Genomic DNA, 18,573 nt, shown 5'->3' on the forward strand with positions numbered 1-18,573 from the left:
ATGCTCGCACTGCTGCTCCTCTCCGCCCTGCTCTGGGACCGGGCTGCAGCCTGGGGCTTCAGGGACGGCGTGCTGCACAACTCCATCTGGCTAGGTAAGAAATCTGCCCCTCTTCACCCAGCCCATGCTGCGGGCTCGCTGCGTTTGCCCAGCAGCACAAAACTCAGCTGCGCATCGATACCAATATTTATCTGCACTGAAATTCATTGAAATCGCTTCATCTGAATAGCAACTGGCCCTTTTTACAACCTTACAATTTCACCGAACTGCAGGAAATGGTATTTATTTATTTTAGAAAGGTAATTATGGAACATATAATCTGAATGTATTTTTCTGCAGGAAAAATTATTTCTTTATTTTAAAAAGTAATTATAGAACATTTCATCTGAATGTATTTCCCTGCAGGAAGAGTTATTTATTTATTTTTAAAAAGTAATTATAAAATATATAATCTGAATGTATTTTCCTGCAGGAAAAGTTATTTATTTATTTTTAAAAAGTAATTATAAAATATATAATCTGAATGTATTTTCCTGCAGGAAAAGTTATTTATTTATTTTAAAAGGTAATTATAGAACATATCATCTGAATGCATTTTCCTGCAGCAGGAGGTAAAGTGAAAACCGCATTCATTAAATAACAGTGGCTTTGTTTTGAGGGAAAAGGAGCCTGAAAAGAAACATTTGCCAAAGGAATGAATTACTTTCTGCATGAACATGCTTCCCATGCCTGGGGTCCTGCATGTGAAACTAAATGATGTGGAAATAACAGTGATAACATTTCCTGGCTCTCTGGAAAAGTGCAGAAACGGGGATGTTTGGGCTGCTCACGTCGTTTGGGGAAGGTTTCAAAAGGGCAAGACAAAAATGCTGTGGGAAGGTTTCTGGTACCTCCAGAGGGTCTCCAGAGCTCTGAGGGCTCTTTTATAGCTCGCTGTAATTATCCATTACAGCAGAGAGCTAACCCAGCCTAGAGCCCGCCAGAGGATGCCAAAATCAAGGCATGCAGCGAGTGCTCTGTTTTCCAGACAAATGCTTCCAAATCCCCCATCCCCACAGAGTGCTGTGGATTTCCCTGAGGATTTCCAGGAATCCCTGGAGCTGGCAGTGCTCGGGTGTCTCATGAGCCACCACCACGTGGCTCCAGCCCCTCTCAGAGGAGTCTGCAAAGCCCCAGGAGCACAAACGAGGCACAGAAAGGATCCTTTTCCATTGGGCTGCTGTTTTGGTTTGGAAAGACAGGTGCCTGCTGAGGAAGGCAGGAGCTTCCCCTGAAATGGAGAATGTAACCCACCCCTCTCCAAATTGCTATAAATTTTAAATTAAGGGGCTCTCAGGCAAAAAATATGGGAGCAGGAAATAACAATAAGTAGTTATTAGTAGTTATTGTTAGAAATAACAATATGTAGTTATATAACTTATATATATGAAGTCATAAGTTCTTAAGAAATAACAAATAAGTTCTTTAATAGAGAAGAAAATAAAAGGATAAAATGAACAATGCAGTAAACTAAAAACAACACTGCCAGAGTCAGAACCCAACCTGACACCCTGTGGGTCAGGGTGTTGGCAGCAATCCCATTGGAATTGTGGCTCAGCCCTCCTGCAGTGCCAGGGCTGGTTCTGCTGGAGCAGGGATCCTGGAGAATCCCATTGGAATTGTGGCTCAGCCCTCCTGCAGTGCCAGGGCTGGTTCTGCAGGAGCAGGGATCCTGTAGAATCCCATTGGAATTGTGGCTCAGCCCTCCTGCAGTGCCAGGGCTGGTTCTGCTGGAGCAGGGATCCTGGAGAATCCCATTGGAATTGTGGCTCAGCCCTCCTGCAGTGTCAGGGCTGGTTCTGCTGGAGCAGGGATCCTGGAGAAAGGTGCAGTCTCTTCCTCTGAAGATCCAGTGGCAGAGGCAGCTGCTGCTCCTCTGGGGAATCCAGTGCAGAAGCCGTGCTGGTGTTCCAGAATCTCCAGATTATATCCAGGCAGGAATGCTTGGCTGGTGTTCCAGAATCTCCAGATTATATCCAGGTAGGAATGCTTGGCTGGTGTTCCAGAATCTCCAGATTATATCCAGGCAGGAATGCTTGGCTGGTGTTCCAGAATCTCCAGATTATATCCAGGTAGGAATGCTTGGCCGGTGTTCCAGAATCTCCAGATTATATCCAGGCAGGAATGCTTGGCTGGTGTTCCAGAATCTCCAGATTATATCCGGGTAGGAATGCTTGGCTCCTCCCTCTGGGCTCACATCTCTCAGTGGGATGCTGTAGTTCTTATCAGCCATGCAGGGACATTCAATGGCTGTTATCAGCAGGTGTCCCCCCAGAGGGAGGAGGGATTGTGGAAGAGATAAGGAAACTGCTCTTTTAATGGCTTCTCCTTCCCCCCAAAGCTCGGGCCCTGCCTGCTGTGCCTCACAATTCCTGAGGCTGCTCAGGTGGGGAGGGCTCCAGGAAAGGGCAGCCTGGGAGCTCCAGGCTCCACCTCTGCTGGTCAGAAATTTGGGATAAAAGCCATCATTTGAGCAGTTTCATGAATTGAAGGCAAATCTTTTTAAATGCTTTAAAATGGAGCGACTGTGTGCTAATTGGAATGCATCATAAAATTCTGTTTGGCTACGCCTCTACACATTTAGCAGGAGAGTAAACAAAAATAAACCAGGGGGTAAAAAACCTGATGGCTTTTGCTAAGTAAACAAACCAAAATAGAAATGCACCATCTTGTGTAAGTGCAGCTATAACATTGCTGAAATGAACCCCAGAGTGCAGTTAATTCAGTTACCAATGGAATTCAGTGACTCTGTATATAAATGAAGACAAAATTGGCAAATTCGCAGCCATCCAGTTCATGCTTCTTTGCATTTAAAATAAAATAACTTGAATAGTAAAGGAAGTCACCCCAACCTCAGCCTCCCCGTGCCTGAGCATCAGAGGAATAAAAGCTGGGGATGCACAGTGACATCTGAGCTCTGCTTTTCTCCTCTTCTGATAAAGAGCCAAAACCAAAATTCAGGAAAATTTCCGTTTTAGCTTTTTCCTCCGCAAACCCTTAGCATATATAAATATAATATTGATATAATATATAAACATATAATAAATATATGAAGATATAATATGTACATTTTATTTTATACATAATTATATATACATAATTATACATTAATATATATAATTATGTATAAATATTTATATATAAATATATAATATATATATAATAAATAATAAATTTATAATAAATATATAACATTATGTATATAATACATATATTATAAATATATAAAGATATTAAAATATATATATAATGTTTTGATATATGTTTTTTATATATATATATATATATATATATATATATATATATATCTCTAAATCTTGAATTGCTGTCACTCTGGAAACGCTCCTTTTACCTTTCACCTTTTTCCTTTTACCTTTTTCCTTGTCTCAAAGCCCCTCCTGCTCTTCAGGCAGTGCTGCTGCAGCTGCTCCTTGGGGATGTGTTCCTGGTGCCACTGGAATTTTGGTGCTGCTCCTTTTTGCCACCAGCCCATTGTGAGCAGGGTTTTTTTGCCAGCTGTGGGAGGGTTGGCACAGCCTTGCCCAGATTTGCTCCTGGGCTCATCCCAGTGCCAGTTCTCAGTGCTGTGGGGTTTTCCAGGCCAGCTGCTGCCCTCTGTTCACAATTCCAATTCCTTTCCCATTCCCACTCCCTGTCTCAGGGGGTTTAGGGGCTGCACCAACCCTGTTTGGTGAAGTTCTCTGAGCAGCAGAGGCCCCTGCCATGAGCTACATGGCCACCCTCTGCTTAAAAGTGAAATATTCCTCTTTATTGAGCATTTACCAGGAGTCTCATGCATATTGCAGGTCCTTTATTGGCCAAATTTCGTGCTGCCTGTGTTTGTGCAGCAGAGGCTGGCTGCACTTCAGCCCCTCCTGCTGCTGTGGGTGAGCTGAGGGTCACTGTCCTGGCAGGGTCCCACTGTCCTGGCAGGATCCCGCTGTCCCTGGGCTCCAAGGAGGCGTTTGGAGAAGTGGGACCCATGGCCCCGTGGCACGTGCTTGTGCTTGCCAGAAAAATCAGCATTTCCTGCAGGTTCATCCTCAGAGCTCCATGAACAGCAATTCCTGTGCATTTTCCTGTCAGTGTGGGCATGGAAACACGTCCAGAGCCATAAATATGGAAATGAGGAGTTCACCCTGCTCTGACCCAGCTCTGTGGCTGATGCTGAGTTTGTCTCCCTGCACAGTGGAATTAAGGAGGGAGGGGGGGAATAGTGCCAGAGCAAGATCCCATCAGTTAATGGGGATTTTCTGTCAGTGTCACTGCCTGGGACACCCAGAGCTGGGGCAGGACTGTGTGGGGTCTGTTTTCCCAAGGCTGTTTTGCCATGTTGCAGAGGAATAAAAGGGATGGAGGCTGCTTGCTCCTCACAGGGTGCTGCTGCTGCTGCTCTCAGCCTTGCAGACTCTGTGAAGGGCTGACCTTCCCAGAAATATGTCCATTATTTGGCTTCTTTTCTTCCAAGGTCAGGATTGAATGTGTGAGATGGGATTTCTTGTTGGGACTCAGGTGTTTGTTGGTTCTTGTCTCTGTCACAGTCTCACAAACCCTGAGTTCTGCAGCACTTCACTCTGACACACTAAAAATGGAGGTTTATCTCTCCCTCTCCAAGGCCTTTTAAGGATAATTAAGAAATGACACATCAATTATTTCCAATTTAACCCAATAACTAATCACTGATGTCCTGCAATGGGGACTTTTTTATCAATTACACAAAACCACCCAAACCTGTGAAGAAGAAGGCAAAGAAGGAGCAGCCTCTTCCCTAAACCCTCCAAATTGCTCTCTATCTATTCCTGTATTCTAAACCCTTAAACTCTGAGTTTCCCTCCCTGTGATATCACACACTTCTATCCAAACTGCACACCCACAATCCCAGTTCCACCATTCCATTTTGGAAGCTTCCTCAGGGCCCCAGGTCAATGCAGTGTTCTCTTGTCAGTGCCTGGCAGCACAGAAATCCAAAATTCTCAGCAGCCAACAGCAATATTCTGGTAAACCTGCTGCCTGTCCATAGTGACATTCCAGCAATAAGTGTGGGGAGATACCTTTAGAGTGATAAGATCTGAAAATAACATTGCCAGGTGAAAAACAAAAACCAACTAAAATGGTGAGGGTTTAGTGGCAGCACTGAGAGCTCAGGGAATACAATCAGTGGTTTCCAATCCCCTTCCCATGCTCTGCAAGGATCAGTGATGGGGATTCCAGGCTTCCAGGCCAATGATTGATGTTTCTCATGCTCAGAACTAAGAACAAACTCTTGCAAAATTTAAAACTTTAAGAAGTTTAAAAAAATTTTTTTAACTTTCTGAAATTCTTCAGAACTTTTGTCCCCAGTCCTTTTCCCTCACACTGTGCTTTAAAATCACTGATGTGTTGAATTCTCTAAGAAAATCAACACAATTTTCTGTGCCTGAGACATTTCCAGGACCATTTCTTGCTGCCTTCTGCAGATCCTTCCCCAGTCTGATAAACATGGCAAACATGGGGAAAAAAATCATTCCAACTCTTTAAATGGTCATCTGAGAAATGTGGGAAATAGATTTATAGGAAACTAAATTATTTTTATAGTGTATTGTAATTAAAAAATAGTTATCTTGTAATTATAATAATGTGAATTATAACATCTGTGTTGTCTCACCCTTCTCATGAGACTGAAAACGGAATAAAAGTTTTTAAAACTCCTCTGAGTCAGAAAAGGGTATAATCCAACAAGAGAGAGTAAAAACATAATTTATACCTCGAGCAAACTATCAGCTTTTTTATCATCTGCACCTGTGAATGCCAACTTCCAGTTAAAATAAAAATATTTGCAGAGCCTGCAGGCAGGCCCAGCACTGAGCTGGCTCCTGGGGGACTCAGGGATTCCCCAGCCCTGCATTCCCAACCCAACATTCCCAACCCTGCTCACACACACTGAGCTGATTTATCTTGATTTCTCATGGGCTCAGCCATGACAGACTGCTGAGTGACTGAAAACTAATACTTCCTGTGAATAAATCAAAAGTTATGCTTCTGCTTTTTTTTTGCTCTGCTTGCTTTGAGCCGTGCAGATTTCCCAGTTCGCCAACCTTACCCAAATGTTTGGGTGACTTTGGCTAATGCTTCAGGTTTAGATACCAAATGTTTGTCCAACACAGCCCCAAAAAAAACAATTTCCCACCTGTTTAAATGGTGTGCCAGTGGGTCTTTGAGCAATCCCAAAAGATATTCAAAAAGCTGTAGCAGGCACATTCATGGGATCATCCCAAACCATCTTTGGATTCTGGTGGAGGCATGGGAACAGTGTGTTCCTCACCTTCCCAAGGCATCTTCTGGCCCTCAAGCACTGGAGATCCTTGGCTCCATGTACATGACCTGTTGTGTCAAATTGAATTATCCAGGCAAAGATCCATCTTTAGTCATGGGTGTTACTCCCTTTCACAGTGTATTTAAAAATCAGGCCTCATGAATGAATTCCTATGAATAAATTCTTAGTTTAAAAGGAGTTTTTGTACCAGAACATGCCACAGTCCCCCAGCTGTGGGTTGTGAGGCTCCTTCAGGAAGGTTTTTCTGTGGAGGAGCTGTTATCCCATGCCAGGGATATTCCCAGGGACGCTCTCCCTCTCCTCAGACTGCTGTCAGCAATATCATTTATTTCTCTGGGCACAAAACCCACCCTGGCAAACATCATCCTGGGTCTATTAAGGGCTCTCACCATTCCCAACCACAATTCAGTGGCTTTTAAAAAACCCTCCCCAAAACCCAGCCAAAAGCACCAACCCCAAGCGTGTCCCTAGAAAATAGATTCTTTATTTTTATGCTGCAAAATAACTACTGTAAAAATCCTGCTTTCCATCTTTTCTCAGCCACGTTGGCTGGGCAGAGCTGCAAACAGCCATTCCTCTCAGATTCTGCTAAATATAAGTGAGACCAAAACAAAAAACCCCTCAGATGAGATATGCAGATTGCTGCTGAGACAGATTTCCATACATATGGCACCAGACAAGCTCAACATGCAAAGATTGTAAAACTTGTAGCAGCACTGGCAGTTTCTAGGTTTCCTTGGAAAGCTGTTTTGTCTCGGGATTGCCACGGCAAAGTAAAAAATAATGAAGAAATTGCTTTAATTTTCCGTGCAGCAGAAATGTCAGCCAGCGATTGTTCTGGTCCTGCCCTTTGTGACACACGCTCGGATATTTTTATTTGACATTTTCCCCCCTTTAATTCCTGCCTCTCCTCTATCCAAGTAGCTGTGATTTCACTTCTCTGGAGATTCAAAACGAAGCTCTGATTCATCTTGCAGAGGCTCTGGGAGTTCCAGCCAGAAGGATGCTGTGAGAGGGATCCAGGAGGATTCCCCTGGGTCAGACAGGACACACAGGGCTGGGGCTGCTGGCTCCAAACTGTTCCCAAACCTCTGCCCTGGAGCAGCCCGGGGGAGCCTCCCCAGCTCTTGTTGATTTTCTGTTCTTCACAAACTCTCCCAGCACTGACTGGCTCTGGCCTAAACTTCCCCCACCCCAAATCCTGGCTCTGGGTGTCACACACACCCCTTGGGGGTCACACACATCCCTTTTTGGGCTACCTAAAAACAGAGGCCAGACAGAATTAAGGCAATAAAAACCAGTTTATTTATTGAAGGCCTTTCAGGTACGTTTAGGGCAGACAAAGCCCCCCAGGGGCTACACACAAAATGGACAACTGGTCACAGGTTTCACACCTTTATAAGATTGGTCCATTTATATATTGGGGGTTGATCTGTTCCGATTCCAGCTTCAGGTCATGAAGTCATTTACCCCAAGTTTGCTGCCCCCAACTCACTTCTGTCTCCATCTCTCAGGGCCTGAGGCAGTGAGGCGTCCTTGATTCCCAGGCCTGGAGAGGAATTGTTTGTCTGACAAAACGGGAGAACAGCAGCTGACACTGGACATGGGGTTCTACACTAAAGAATTGCAGGATTACAAATACATGAAAAATATAAAAGCTAAAATCCTAAGGCATCACATACATCCACCCCTCTGGGTGTCACACACATCCCTGTGGGGTCTGCAGGTCTGAGCTTTCCTGATGCTTCCTGTGTGGCACAGGTGAACGTTTCCCCTTCACCTGTGTTATAGATACAGGTGAAATTAAAATATTGGCTTTTTGCAAATACTAAAATGGATTGCATATGTATCGTGTTAAAGTACCTTGGTTATAAAGATGTAGGTTTTATTTCTGTTGTTGATTAAGCTTAGACATAAAGTTCTCAGAAGGCTGATACACTATATTATATTATATTATATTATATTATATTATATTATATTATATTATATTATATTATATTATATTATATTATATTATATTATATTATATTATATTATATTATATTATATTATATTATATTATATTATATTGCTATACTAAAACTATACTAAAGAGAAAGGATACATCAGAAGGCTAGAAAAGAACGAATAATAAAAAACCCAGACTCCTCAGAGAGTCACTCACAGCTGGCTTTGATTGGTGATTAAGTAAAAACAATGCACATGGAACCAATGAAACAATGACCAGTTGGCAAACAATGGCCAAACCACATTACAAAGCAGTAAAACACAGGAGCAGCAATCAGATAATTGTTGTTTTCATTCCTCTCCGAGGCTTCTCAGCTTCCCAGGAGAAAATTCTGGGCAAAGAGATTTTTCAGGAAATATCCGAAAATATTTTTTTTTTCAGAAAATATTGAGCGCATCCAGAGGAGGCAATGAGGCTGGTGAGGGGCTTGGAACACAAAGCCTGTGAGGAAGGTTTGAAGGAGCTGGGGCTGTTTAGCCTGGAGAAGAGGAGGCTCAGGGGTGCCCTCATTGCTCTCTACAGATTCCTGAAGGGAGGCTGAGGACAAGTGGGGTCGGTCTCTCCCACCGGGCAGCACTGACAGAACCAGAGGACTCAGCCTCCAGCCACGGCAGGGAAGGGATAGGTTGGATTGTAGGAAAGGCATTCTGTGCTGTTCTTGTGAGCCAGCAAAGGCCTCCTGAAGATAAAGGGAAGCCCCACATCTCTCCTGAGGAAGACACCAAGGCTGTCACCATGGAGAGGTGAGGAAGGAGAGAAAGATAAAAGATACGGACTCCAGCTGGCTCACAGAATGATGTGGCTCCTTGGTCACCCACTGAGAACTTGGTTTCTTTCTTGTGACCAACGAGCAGTGAATGTGTCTGTTAAGTAAATGTAAATATCTTGAAAAGCTATAAAAGCAACGTGTTGCTATAACAAATCCCTCTTCTGCACCCTTCTGATGGAGCCTTGGTACTTTGTGCTGTGTTATGCTCTATAGTGACGTGGATATTAAGAAGAAATTTTTCACTGAAAGAATAATAAAGCACTGTGATAAGACCCAGATCTTCAGATTGGCCTTATCCCCGAGCGCTGCAGGATGGTCAGGATAGCTCAGTCCCTGTGGGAGACAGAGTGCCCAATACCCCTCAGCTCTCAGCCGTGGCCACCCTTGGCAAGCTGTGATTCCAGCTCTTTAGTGATTCCAGCTCTTTAGTGATTCTCAGCTCTTTAGTGATTCCAGCTCTTTGGTGATTCTCAGCTCTTTGGTGATTCTCAGCTCTCTCAGGATTCCAGCTCTTTAGTGATTCCAGCTCTTTAGTGATTCCAGCTCTTTAGTGATTCCAGCTCTCTCAGGGTTCCAGCTCTGTAGTGATTCCCAGCTCTGTAGTGATTCCCAGCTCTGTAGTGATTCCCAGCTCTGTAGTGATTCCAGCTCTTTAGTGATTCCCAGCTCTTGTGGGGTTCCAGCTCTTTAGTGATTCTCAGCTCTCTCAGGATCCCAGCTCTTTAGTGATTCCCAGCTCTTTAGTGATTCCCAGCTCTTGTGGGGTTCCAGCTCTTTAGTGATTCTCAGCTCTCTCAGGATTCCAGCTCTTTAGTGATTCCCAGTTCTTTAGTGATTCCCAGCTCTTTAGTGATTCCCAGCTCTCTCAGGATTCCAGCTCTTTAGTGATTCCCAGCTCTTTAGTGATTCTCAGCTCTCTCAGGATTCCACCTCTTTGCTGGCTCGCTGGGGCGCCTTTGGCTGGGGCAGAAGCAGATGGGAGAGAGGAGAAGGAGGGGTCCTGGCGTGCCACAGCCATGGTTTATTGAGGGATCTCTGAAGGGTTCCATGACAGCTCTTCTCCTGCCAAATGGGCTAAACCAGCCCCTTTTATAGGGTATAAGGGGATCCAAACTTGTCCAATAGTGAGGGTCAGGGAAAAGGTGACCTATGGGGTTACAGAGATAAGCTATGGGGCGAGACAGAAGACAGGAGCTTATTTTGCTGTCTCATCATCACTCAGCAGTTCCTGCTGTTGAGTCTCAATCCTCCATGGAGCTCTGGCCAGCTCCATGGAGCCTGCTACAGCACTGGTATGCTCTTCCCAGGGAGGTGGTAGAATCACCACCTCTGGATGTGTTTTATAAAGGACTGGACATGGCACTTGGCGCTATAGTTGAGGTGTTGGGGCATGGGTTGTACTCGATCCTAGAGGTCTCTTCCAACCTCATGATTCTGTGATTCTGTGATTCTGTGTGATTGTATGATTGTGTGATGGTGAGGCACAGGTGCTGGCTGACCTGTGTCCCTGTCCCTGTCCCTGCAGAGCGGGCGGCCGGCGTGTACCACCGCGAGGCGCGCTCCGGCAAGTACCGGCTGACCTTCGCCGAGGCCAGGGCCGTGTGCGAGTACGAGGGAGGACACCTGGCCACGCTGCAGCAGCTGGAGGCAGCTCGGAAAATAGGTCTGGGGAAACACAGGGGCTGAGGGGGCTGGGTGGGTGTTGTCGTTTCTGTCCCGAGCTCTGGGGCTCGTTGGAAACTCCATGGGGTTTTGGTAAGGAGCAGGAGGAGTGCCAGGGTGTCCCCACCCTCCCAGCCAGGAATTCCCAATTCCCAATGTCCCATCCATCCCTGCCCTCTGGCACTGGGAGCCATTCCCTGGCTCCTGTCCCTCCATCCCTTGTCCCCAGTCCCTCTCCAGCTCTCCTGGAGCCCCTTCAGGCCCTGCCAGGGGCTCTGAGCCCTCCCTGGAGCCTTCCCTTCTCCAGGGGAACATTCCCAGCTCTCCCAGCCTGGCTCCAGCCCTGGGAGCATCTCCCTGACCTCCTCTGGACTTGCTCCAACCACTTTTATTTCCATCAAGATATTTTGTCTACAAGGGAATGAGTTCTGTGCTTGGAGTGAAAAGTGGAGCAGAGTGAGATCTCCCCTGCATTTCCAGCTGATTCCTAAGAAGTTCTTCATTCATTCAGAGCACTGGGAAAACAATGGAAAATATCTTCCACTCCACTCCAGACATTTTTTCACTCTGCTGTTGAGTCAGAAGCTGGCTCCCAGCAGCAGCACATGTGAAAAGGGTACTTTTGTTTCTTCTGAGGAGCTCTGAGCCCTAAGATGCCACAAATATGTTCCAGTTCCTCTCCATGAAAACATTGGATGGGTCTCTACAACATTGCATTCTTTGGCTGTTGGTGTTGAGTTCTCAGCCACAAAATGCATTAAGGGGATCTTTTTGTTTGGCAAGAAATCCCTGAGGCATTTCAGGTATTTAAATTTAAATTGAAAGTGTTTTAAGCAAATGCTTGGGGATTTTAGCTGTCTGTAGTATTATATTTATTTTTAGAACTTAATGCTGAGAACCCTTGAGATGGGATTGAGTAAATTTGTCTGACTTCAAAAGGGAAAGAGAGAACACCCTTGGAAAACCCATCCAATGGCTAATTTGATTACAAGTGCTGGTAGAGCACTTAAACCTGACTGTGCAGTCCATCTGCATTCGATTTGGGGCTTCAGATGAAGAACCAGTAATCACATTGTGGAGAACACAATTCAATTTTACCCTCTGCATTTCAAATTATCCTCTCAACGTCCTGTTCCCCCCTGTAGCTCAGTTTCTATCAGGCCAATCACACCCAGGCCATTGAGTCAGACTTGGTGCAATAAGAGCAGCCCAGGACTGAGCATTTTCTGCCTCCTTTGCTGCAGGTTTCCACGTGTGTGCTGCTGGCTGGATGGCCAAGGGCAGAGTTGGCTATCCCATAGTAAAAGCTGGAGCCAACTGCGGCTTTGGCAAGACTGGGATTGTTGATTATGGAATTCGCCTCAACAGGAGCGAGAGGTGGGACGCCTACTGCTACAACCCCAACGGTGAGGAGCAACCACAGGGCTGTCCTGCTGTCCTCTTCTGTCCTCTTTTCTCCTCCTTTGTCCTCTTTTGCATCTAGCCCACAATTTCTCTGAATAGTCTGAGGGCTTTCTGCCCATAATCTGAGGTATTCTGCCTGCAACAGGGTAAATTTAAGGTTAAACCTTCTTTTTTTTTTGGTCTGAGATGGAACAGCTCTGAAAATGAATGCCCTGCCTGGGACTGGCATTCTTAGGATTGTCCTAGGGGGGAATTGGGAGGAATTCCTAGGGAGGAATTGTTCCCTGGGAGGGTGGGAGGGCCTGGCACAGGGTGCCCCTGGATCCCTGGCAGTGCCCCAGGACAGGTGGGATGGGGCTTGGAGCAGCCTGGGACAGTGGGAGATGTCCCTGCCATGGCAGGGGTGGATGGGATGAGTTTTAATGTCCCTTTCCATCCAAACCATCCTGTAACTCTGTGATTCTCTGAGTGGAAATCCCACCAGCAGCGCTCTGTGTGTAATTGGAGGAGGAGAAGCGGATCTCCAGAGCAGATCAGAGCTCCAACAGGACTGACCAGAAGCCCAGCAGAGACATCTCCCCATCTCCTGCACGCTGCTCTGCAGGTGACTGCAGCACCCACGTGGGCACTTGGTGTCCCTTCAGCCAGCAGGGGACAGGCAGAGGTGGCACCAGGCAGGGCAGCAAAGCTCAGCCTGGCCCCGCTGCTGCTCCCTGGCCTGGCAGAGCCAGGCTCAGGCTGGGCCATGACGTCTGCACAGCTGTGCACATTTTGTTTGTGCTCCCAGGGCTGGGGCTTGTTTATGTTCATCAAATAGCTCTGTGGGGTGGGGGCCCTGCCAGATGTTCCACACAGAGCTGCAGGGACACTCCTGCCCTCGGAATTTCGGCGTGGGACCGTTCCTTTGTCTGCTCTGGGCCGCAGGGAATTGCTGTCCAGTTTGGTCAGAGCTCCAAAGGAAACCAGAGCTGCCAAAAGTGCAGAGCCACGAGCCTGCAGCACTACAGGGATTGGTGTCCAGGGGCTGTGGAGCCTGGCTGGGCTGTCAGGAAGGCAGGACATGAGCAGCTGGGGGGACAGGGGCAAAGCCCTGGCAGAACTGAGCCTGTGCTCTGCTCCAGGAGGCCAAAGACGGCAGGAGGAACTTGTGGAACTGTTGAGGTGTTTGAAGTGTTCATCCCACCCAGCAGTGATCATGAAATGATGGAATGGGCTGGCTTGAAAGGGACTTTAAAGCCCATCCAGTGCCACCCCTGCCATGGCAGCGACACCTTCCACTGTTCCAGGCTGCTCCAGCCTGGCCTTGGAACCTTCCAGGGATCCAGGGGCAGCCCCAGCTGCTCTGGCAATCCCAGCCCAGCCAGGAATTCCCAGTTCCCAATGTCCCATCCATCCCTGCCCTCTGGCACTGGGAGCCATTCCCTGGCTCCTGTCCCTCCATCCCTTGTCCCCAGTCCCTCTCCAGCTCTCCTGGAGCCCCTTCAGGCCCTGCCAGGGGCTCTGAGCCCTCCCTGGAGCCTTCCCTTCTCCAGGGGAACATTCCCAGCTCTCCCAGCCTGGCTCCAGAGGGGCTCCAGCCCTGCAGCAGCTCCTGGCTCCTCTGAACTCTCTCCAGCAGCTCCAGGTCTTTCTTGTGTTGCAGCCCCTGAGCTCTCCAGGTGCTGGGGTGGAGATGAGCTGGGAAGTTCTGGGCTTGTGGACAATGTAAAAACTCAGGGGGTTAATGGGGTTAATCCATCTTATTGCTCCTAGTTCCTGTGCCCTGAATCCCCTGACACAGCACCTCCCTCTCCCCAGCTCTAAACTGGGATAAATCCTAAATTCAGGCAGGAATTCCCAGTTTGGTCAGCCCCACTGGCAGGGAGCTGGCAAAGTCCAAATGGCCACTGGATCAAAGCAGGAGTGGTTTTATCCCAAAGGGAATGTGGAGCAGCAGGAACAGCAGGAGTACAACAGCAGGTCTGTGATCACGAGCTGGTTTTTGTTTGAGACACGCTTGCAAGGGGTTTTTGAAGAAGAGAGGATGAATGTGAGTGTCAGTGTGACTTGCAAGTACAGCTGTAAAGCTGGAGAGAGCCAGAAATCCCAAATGCATCTCACATAAAACACAGCTCTGGCCCCAAACCCACTGAAGGCAATGAAAGCTTTTCCTGTGAATTCAGTGAGGTTTGGATCACGCCACTTTCTTCCAAAATATCTCCTTCCAAAATCTGGGTGTCTAGGTTTGAAAAGCCAGGTGTCTGCTAAGGAAGGCAGGAGCCTCCCCTGAAATGGAAAATGTAAACCCCCTCCCTCTGAATTATTATAATTTTGAAATTAAGGGGGGGTCTCAGGCAAAGTTATGGGAATAGGACTAACAGTTCTTTACTAGGAAAAATTAAAAATACAAATACAATAGTACAAAAAAGAAAACAAAACATTGACAGAGTCAGAGCAGTCCCTGTCCCCCTGTGTGTCAGGGGGGTGGCACAGCCCCATCCCATGGGGGCTCAGCCCTCCTGCAGTGCCAGCTGTGGCTCTGCTGGAGCAGGGATCCTGCACAAGGGGGGAGTTTTCCTCTGCAGCTCCAGGGCTGCTGGAGATGGGCCTGGGCTCCCTCTGGGAATGCAGGGCAGCAGAAGCTGCTCCTCTGGGAATGCAGGGCAGCAGAAGCTGCTCCTCTGGCAATGCAGGGCAGCAGGAAGCTGCTCCTCTGGGAATGCAGGAGAGCACAAAGCTGCTCCTCTGGGAATGCAGGGCAGCAGAAGCTGCTCCTCTGGCAATGCAGGGCAGCAGAAGCTGCTCCTCTGGGAATGCAGTGGGCAGAGGCTGCTGTGCTGTCCCAAACCTCAGATTGTACCCAGGTAGGAATGCTTGGCTCCTCCTCTGGGCAGAGCATCTCCCCATGGGATGATGGAATTTTATCAGCCATGCAGGGACACTCACTGACCATGGACAGAAGATAATTAATAATTAATGGCCCATGGACAGAAGATAATCAATAATTAATGGCCCATGAACAGCAGAGATCTCCTGAGGGAGGATTGGCTGTGGGAGAGATAAAGAAAAACTGCCCAATGAACAGAGGATAACTGCCCCACCTCTGACAGATGGGGATAGGATACACCAAGTCATTAATTACATCAAAATAGCTCATTATATTCATTGGACAAAGCAATAGCTTATTGTGTTTGATTGGTACAAAGCAATTAAAGTAAATAATTAATTGGCAGGAGTTTTCAACAAATTTTTAAGGCACGAGTGCTGCTCACTAAGGCTGCAAATATCCCTTATGTGTCTATTTTATCAGTTTCCATGCGAACAGCCTTGCTTTCTTCCTTGCTGTGGATGAATTCCTATTTTATCAATTTCTTCTGCTGCAACTCAGTTGTTTGGCCTGCAGAGCAGCTGCTAAGCCTGTCCACAAGAATCTTTGTCACTCTGGATGTCCCTGTGTGATTCCCTTGGAAATCTCCAGCTCCAAGTGTCTGAAGATTCAAACCACAGCCAGAATTAAAACTCTAACTCTCCCTGCTTTTACCTCCCCCTTAGGAAAAGAGTGCGGTGGAGTCTTCACGGATTCCAAGCACGTTTTCAAGTCTCCAGGCTACCCGAACGAGTACGAGAACGATCAAGTGTGCTACTGGCACATCCGGGTCAGGTACGGGCAGAGGATCCACCTGCAGTTCCTGGAATTTGATGTGGAGGATGACACGGCCTGCCTGGCTGACTTCCTGGAGGTCTACGACAGCTATGATGATGTCAATGGATTTGTGGGCAGGTAAAGCACATTTGATATGCAAATTCATGGTAAATTGGTCCCCCCTTCAAAAAAATGCTGTTGATTAATTATAAATTGTAACATTTTTGAGATACATGTAAAATAAATAATATATAATATGTAATTTATAATATATAATGCATAAGATATAATGCATTATATATTGTCTATTACATATAGTATAAAGTATACAGTATATCGTATACTATAGTATATATGCCATATAATATATAGTATATTATAATATATACTATATTATAATATATAGTATATTATAAAATATAATAATATAGTATATATTATATATACTATATACTATGCATACTATATATTACAATATACAATAATTATTAATACTATATTAAGAGCATTATATTGTTATTAATATATTATTATTAATATATGATATAATAATGATGTAATAATAAAATAATATATATTATAATACACTATTGTAATATATACTATATTATATATGGTATAATATATATACTGTATATATAGTATATATTATAATATATACTATATATTATAATATGCAATAATTAATAATACTATATTAATGGTATTATATTATTGTTACTATATTATTATTAATTATTCAATATATTATACTATACTATAAAATTATCTATACTATATATTATACTATAAAATTATCTATACTATATATTATAATATATTATATATATATGGCATATATACTATAGTATACTATATGCTATATATACTATAGTATATTACATACTATATATGATACATATTATATATACTATAGTATATACTATGTACTATAGCATGTTACATACTATATACTATATAAATATTATATATACTGTAGTGTATACTATCTATATGCAATATATACTACAGTATATGACATACTTTAATCATCAGCATTTCCTATTTTTCCAGGTTTTGTGGAGATGAGTTGCCAGATGACATCATTAGCACAGGTAAATTATTTGCACTCTTTGTGAGAACTGAAAAAACTTAAAACCAAAATATATGTGACAAAAAATTAAATGCCCAAGATATATCTGGGAAAAAACCCTGAAATTAATTAAATTTTTTAAAATGGTAAAAAATTAAAATAAATTAATTAAATAAAGAAAATGAATACTGCCCTAAAATATTTCTGAAAAAAACCAAAATAGATGTGAAAACAATTAAAAAACCCCCAAAATGCATGTGAGACCCCCGCATTTTTCTGCCCCCCAGCCCATAAAATTTGATTTTTCCTGTGCAGGGAACGTGATGACGCTGAAGTTCCTGACGGACGCCTCGGTGACCGCAGGGGGGTTCCAGATCCGCTACTCCACCCTGGACACGCCTGCCCCAGCCAAAAATGCCTCAGCCCAGGGCAAAAGCACCTTCGTGGCTGGAAAATTTGGGATTATGTGAGCAGAACTCCAGGCACAGAAAGGGGCTCTAGACTGAACACTATTCAGATTTTTTTTCTGACATTTTTTTCATCTCTTTCTGACATTTTTTCATTTCTATTTCTGAGTTTTTCTCTTTGGCTTCTCTATGTTTTGGTAATAAACTACACTTAGGGAATAAATTATAAGATATACTTACATGGATAATAGAGAATTATTTTTAGAATACAAGTACTGTAAAAGTCGGAAGAATTCCTTGCTACCAAAGACTTAAAAATTTTTTTTTTCTATATAAACTGCTCCTTCTCCTCATTTCTTGCACCACTTGAACAAATTTTTTGTGTGTCTGTCCTGATTATTTTTAAACTTAACAGACTCTTCTCTCCTTATTTCCCTTGATTTCCACGTATTTATTTTTTAGCCTGTTGCTTTTTTTCCTGTTCTTTACACATTATTGTTTTTTTAATTAACTGGTCTTCTTGAACTGGAAGGGCCTTCAGTGTAAGGTTATTTTTAAGACAAAAATTCATCTTGTGGATGGCCTGGCAGCCACCAGGTGAAGATTGGGAAGCAGCACAGAGAGCACAGGATCAGCTGGATCCACACTTCAATTTTCCTGTCAGATCCATGGGTTCTGGCAGGGTTTCCTCATCCAGAGAACGAAGTCCTTTCAGAAAAATTAAAGGAATTACTTGGTAAAGAGAATAAAAGTGGTGAGAGGAAGCAGCAGGAGGAACTTCTCACCAAGCACGTTCAGAAGACACCATCGAGGTTCTGGACCTTGTTTACACGGGTTGGAGACTGCTCTAGTTGAAATTGCTGAATTTAATCCTTTAAGACTTTTCTAGTTTAAATTACTGAATTTAAAATCCTTTAAGACTGTTCTAGGTGAAATTGCTGAATTTAAAATCCTTTAAGACTGTTCTAGTTGAAATGGCTGAATTTAAATCCTTTAAAACAGTTCTATGAATTTAAATCCTTTTAGACTGTTCTAGTTGAAATGGCTGAATTTAAAATCCTTTAAGACTGTTCTATGAATTTAAAATCCTTTAAGACTGTTCTAGGTGAAATTGCTGAATTTAAAATCCTTTAAGACTGTTCTAGTTGAAATGGCTGAATTTAAATCCTTTAAAACAGTTCTATGAATTTAAATCCTTTTAGACTGTTCTAGTTGAAATGGCTGAATTTAAAATCCTTTAAGACTGTTCTATGAATTTAAAATCCTTTAAGACTGTT

General features: G+C 44.4%; 1 protein-coding gene across 1 annotated transcript; it reads left to right on the forward strand.

Annotated features, from left to right (window-relative positions):
* TNFAIP6 (TNF alpha induced protein 6) lies at positions 1 to 18,284 on the forward strand. The gene is made up of 6 exons (XM_066553808.1): positions 1 to 94; positions 10,655 to 10,792; positions 12,036 to 12,197; positions 15,727 to 15,955; positions 16,871 to 16,911; positions 17,205 to 18,284. Exons 1-6 carry the CDS (start codon positions 1 to 3, stop codon positions 17,357 to 17,359), a joined length of 819 nt encoding a protein of 272 aa, XP_066409905.1. The 3' UTR covers positions 17,360 to 18,284.
* Positions 18,285 to 18,573: the final 289 nt, after the last annotated feature.

The sequence above is a fragment of the Molothrus aeneus genome, chromosome 7 (assembly GCF_037042795.1).
Source record: "Molothrus aeneus isolate 106 chromosome 7, BPBGC_Maene_1.0, whole genome shotgun sequence".
NCBI classification, from domain to species: Eukaryota; Metazoa; Chordata; class Aves; order Passeriformes; family Icteridae; genus Molothrus; species Molothrus aeneus.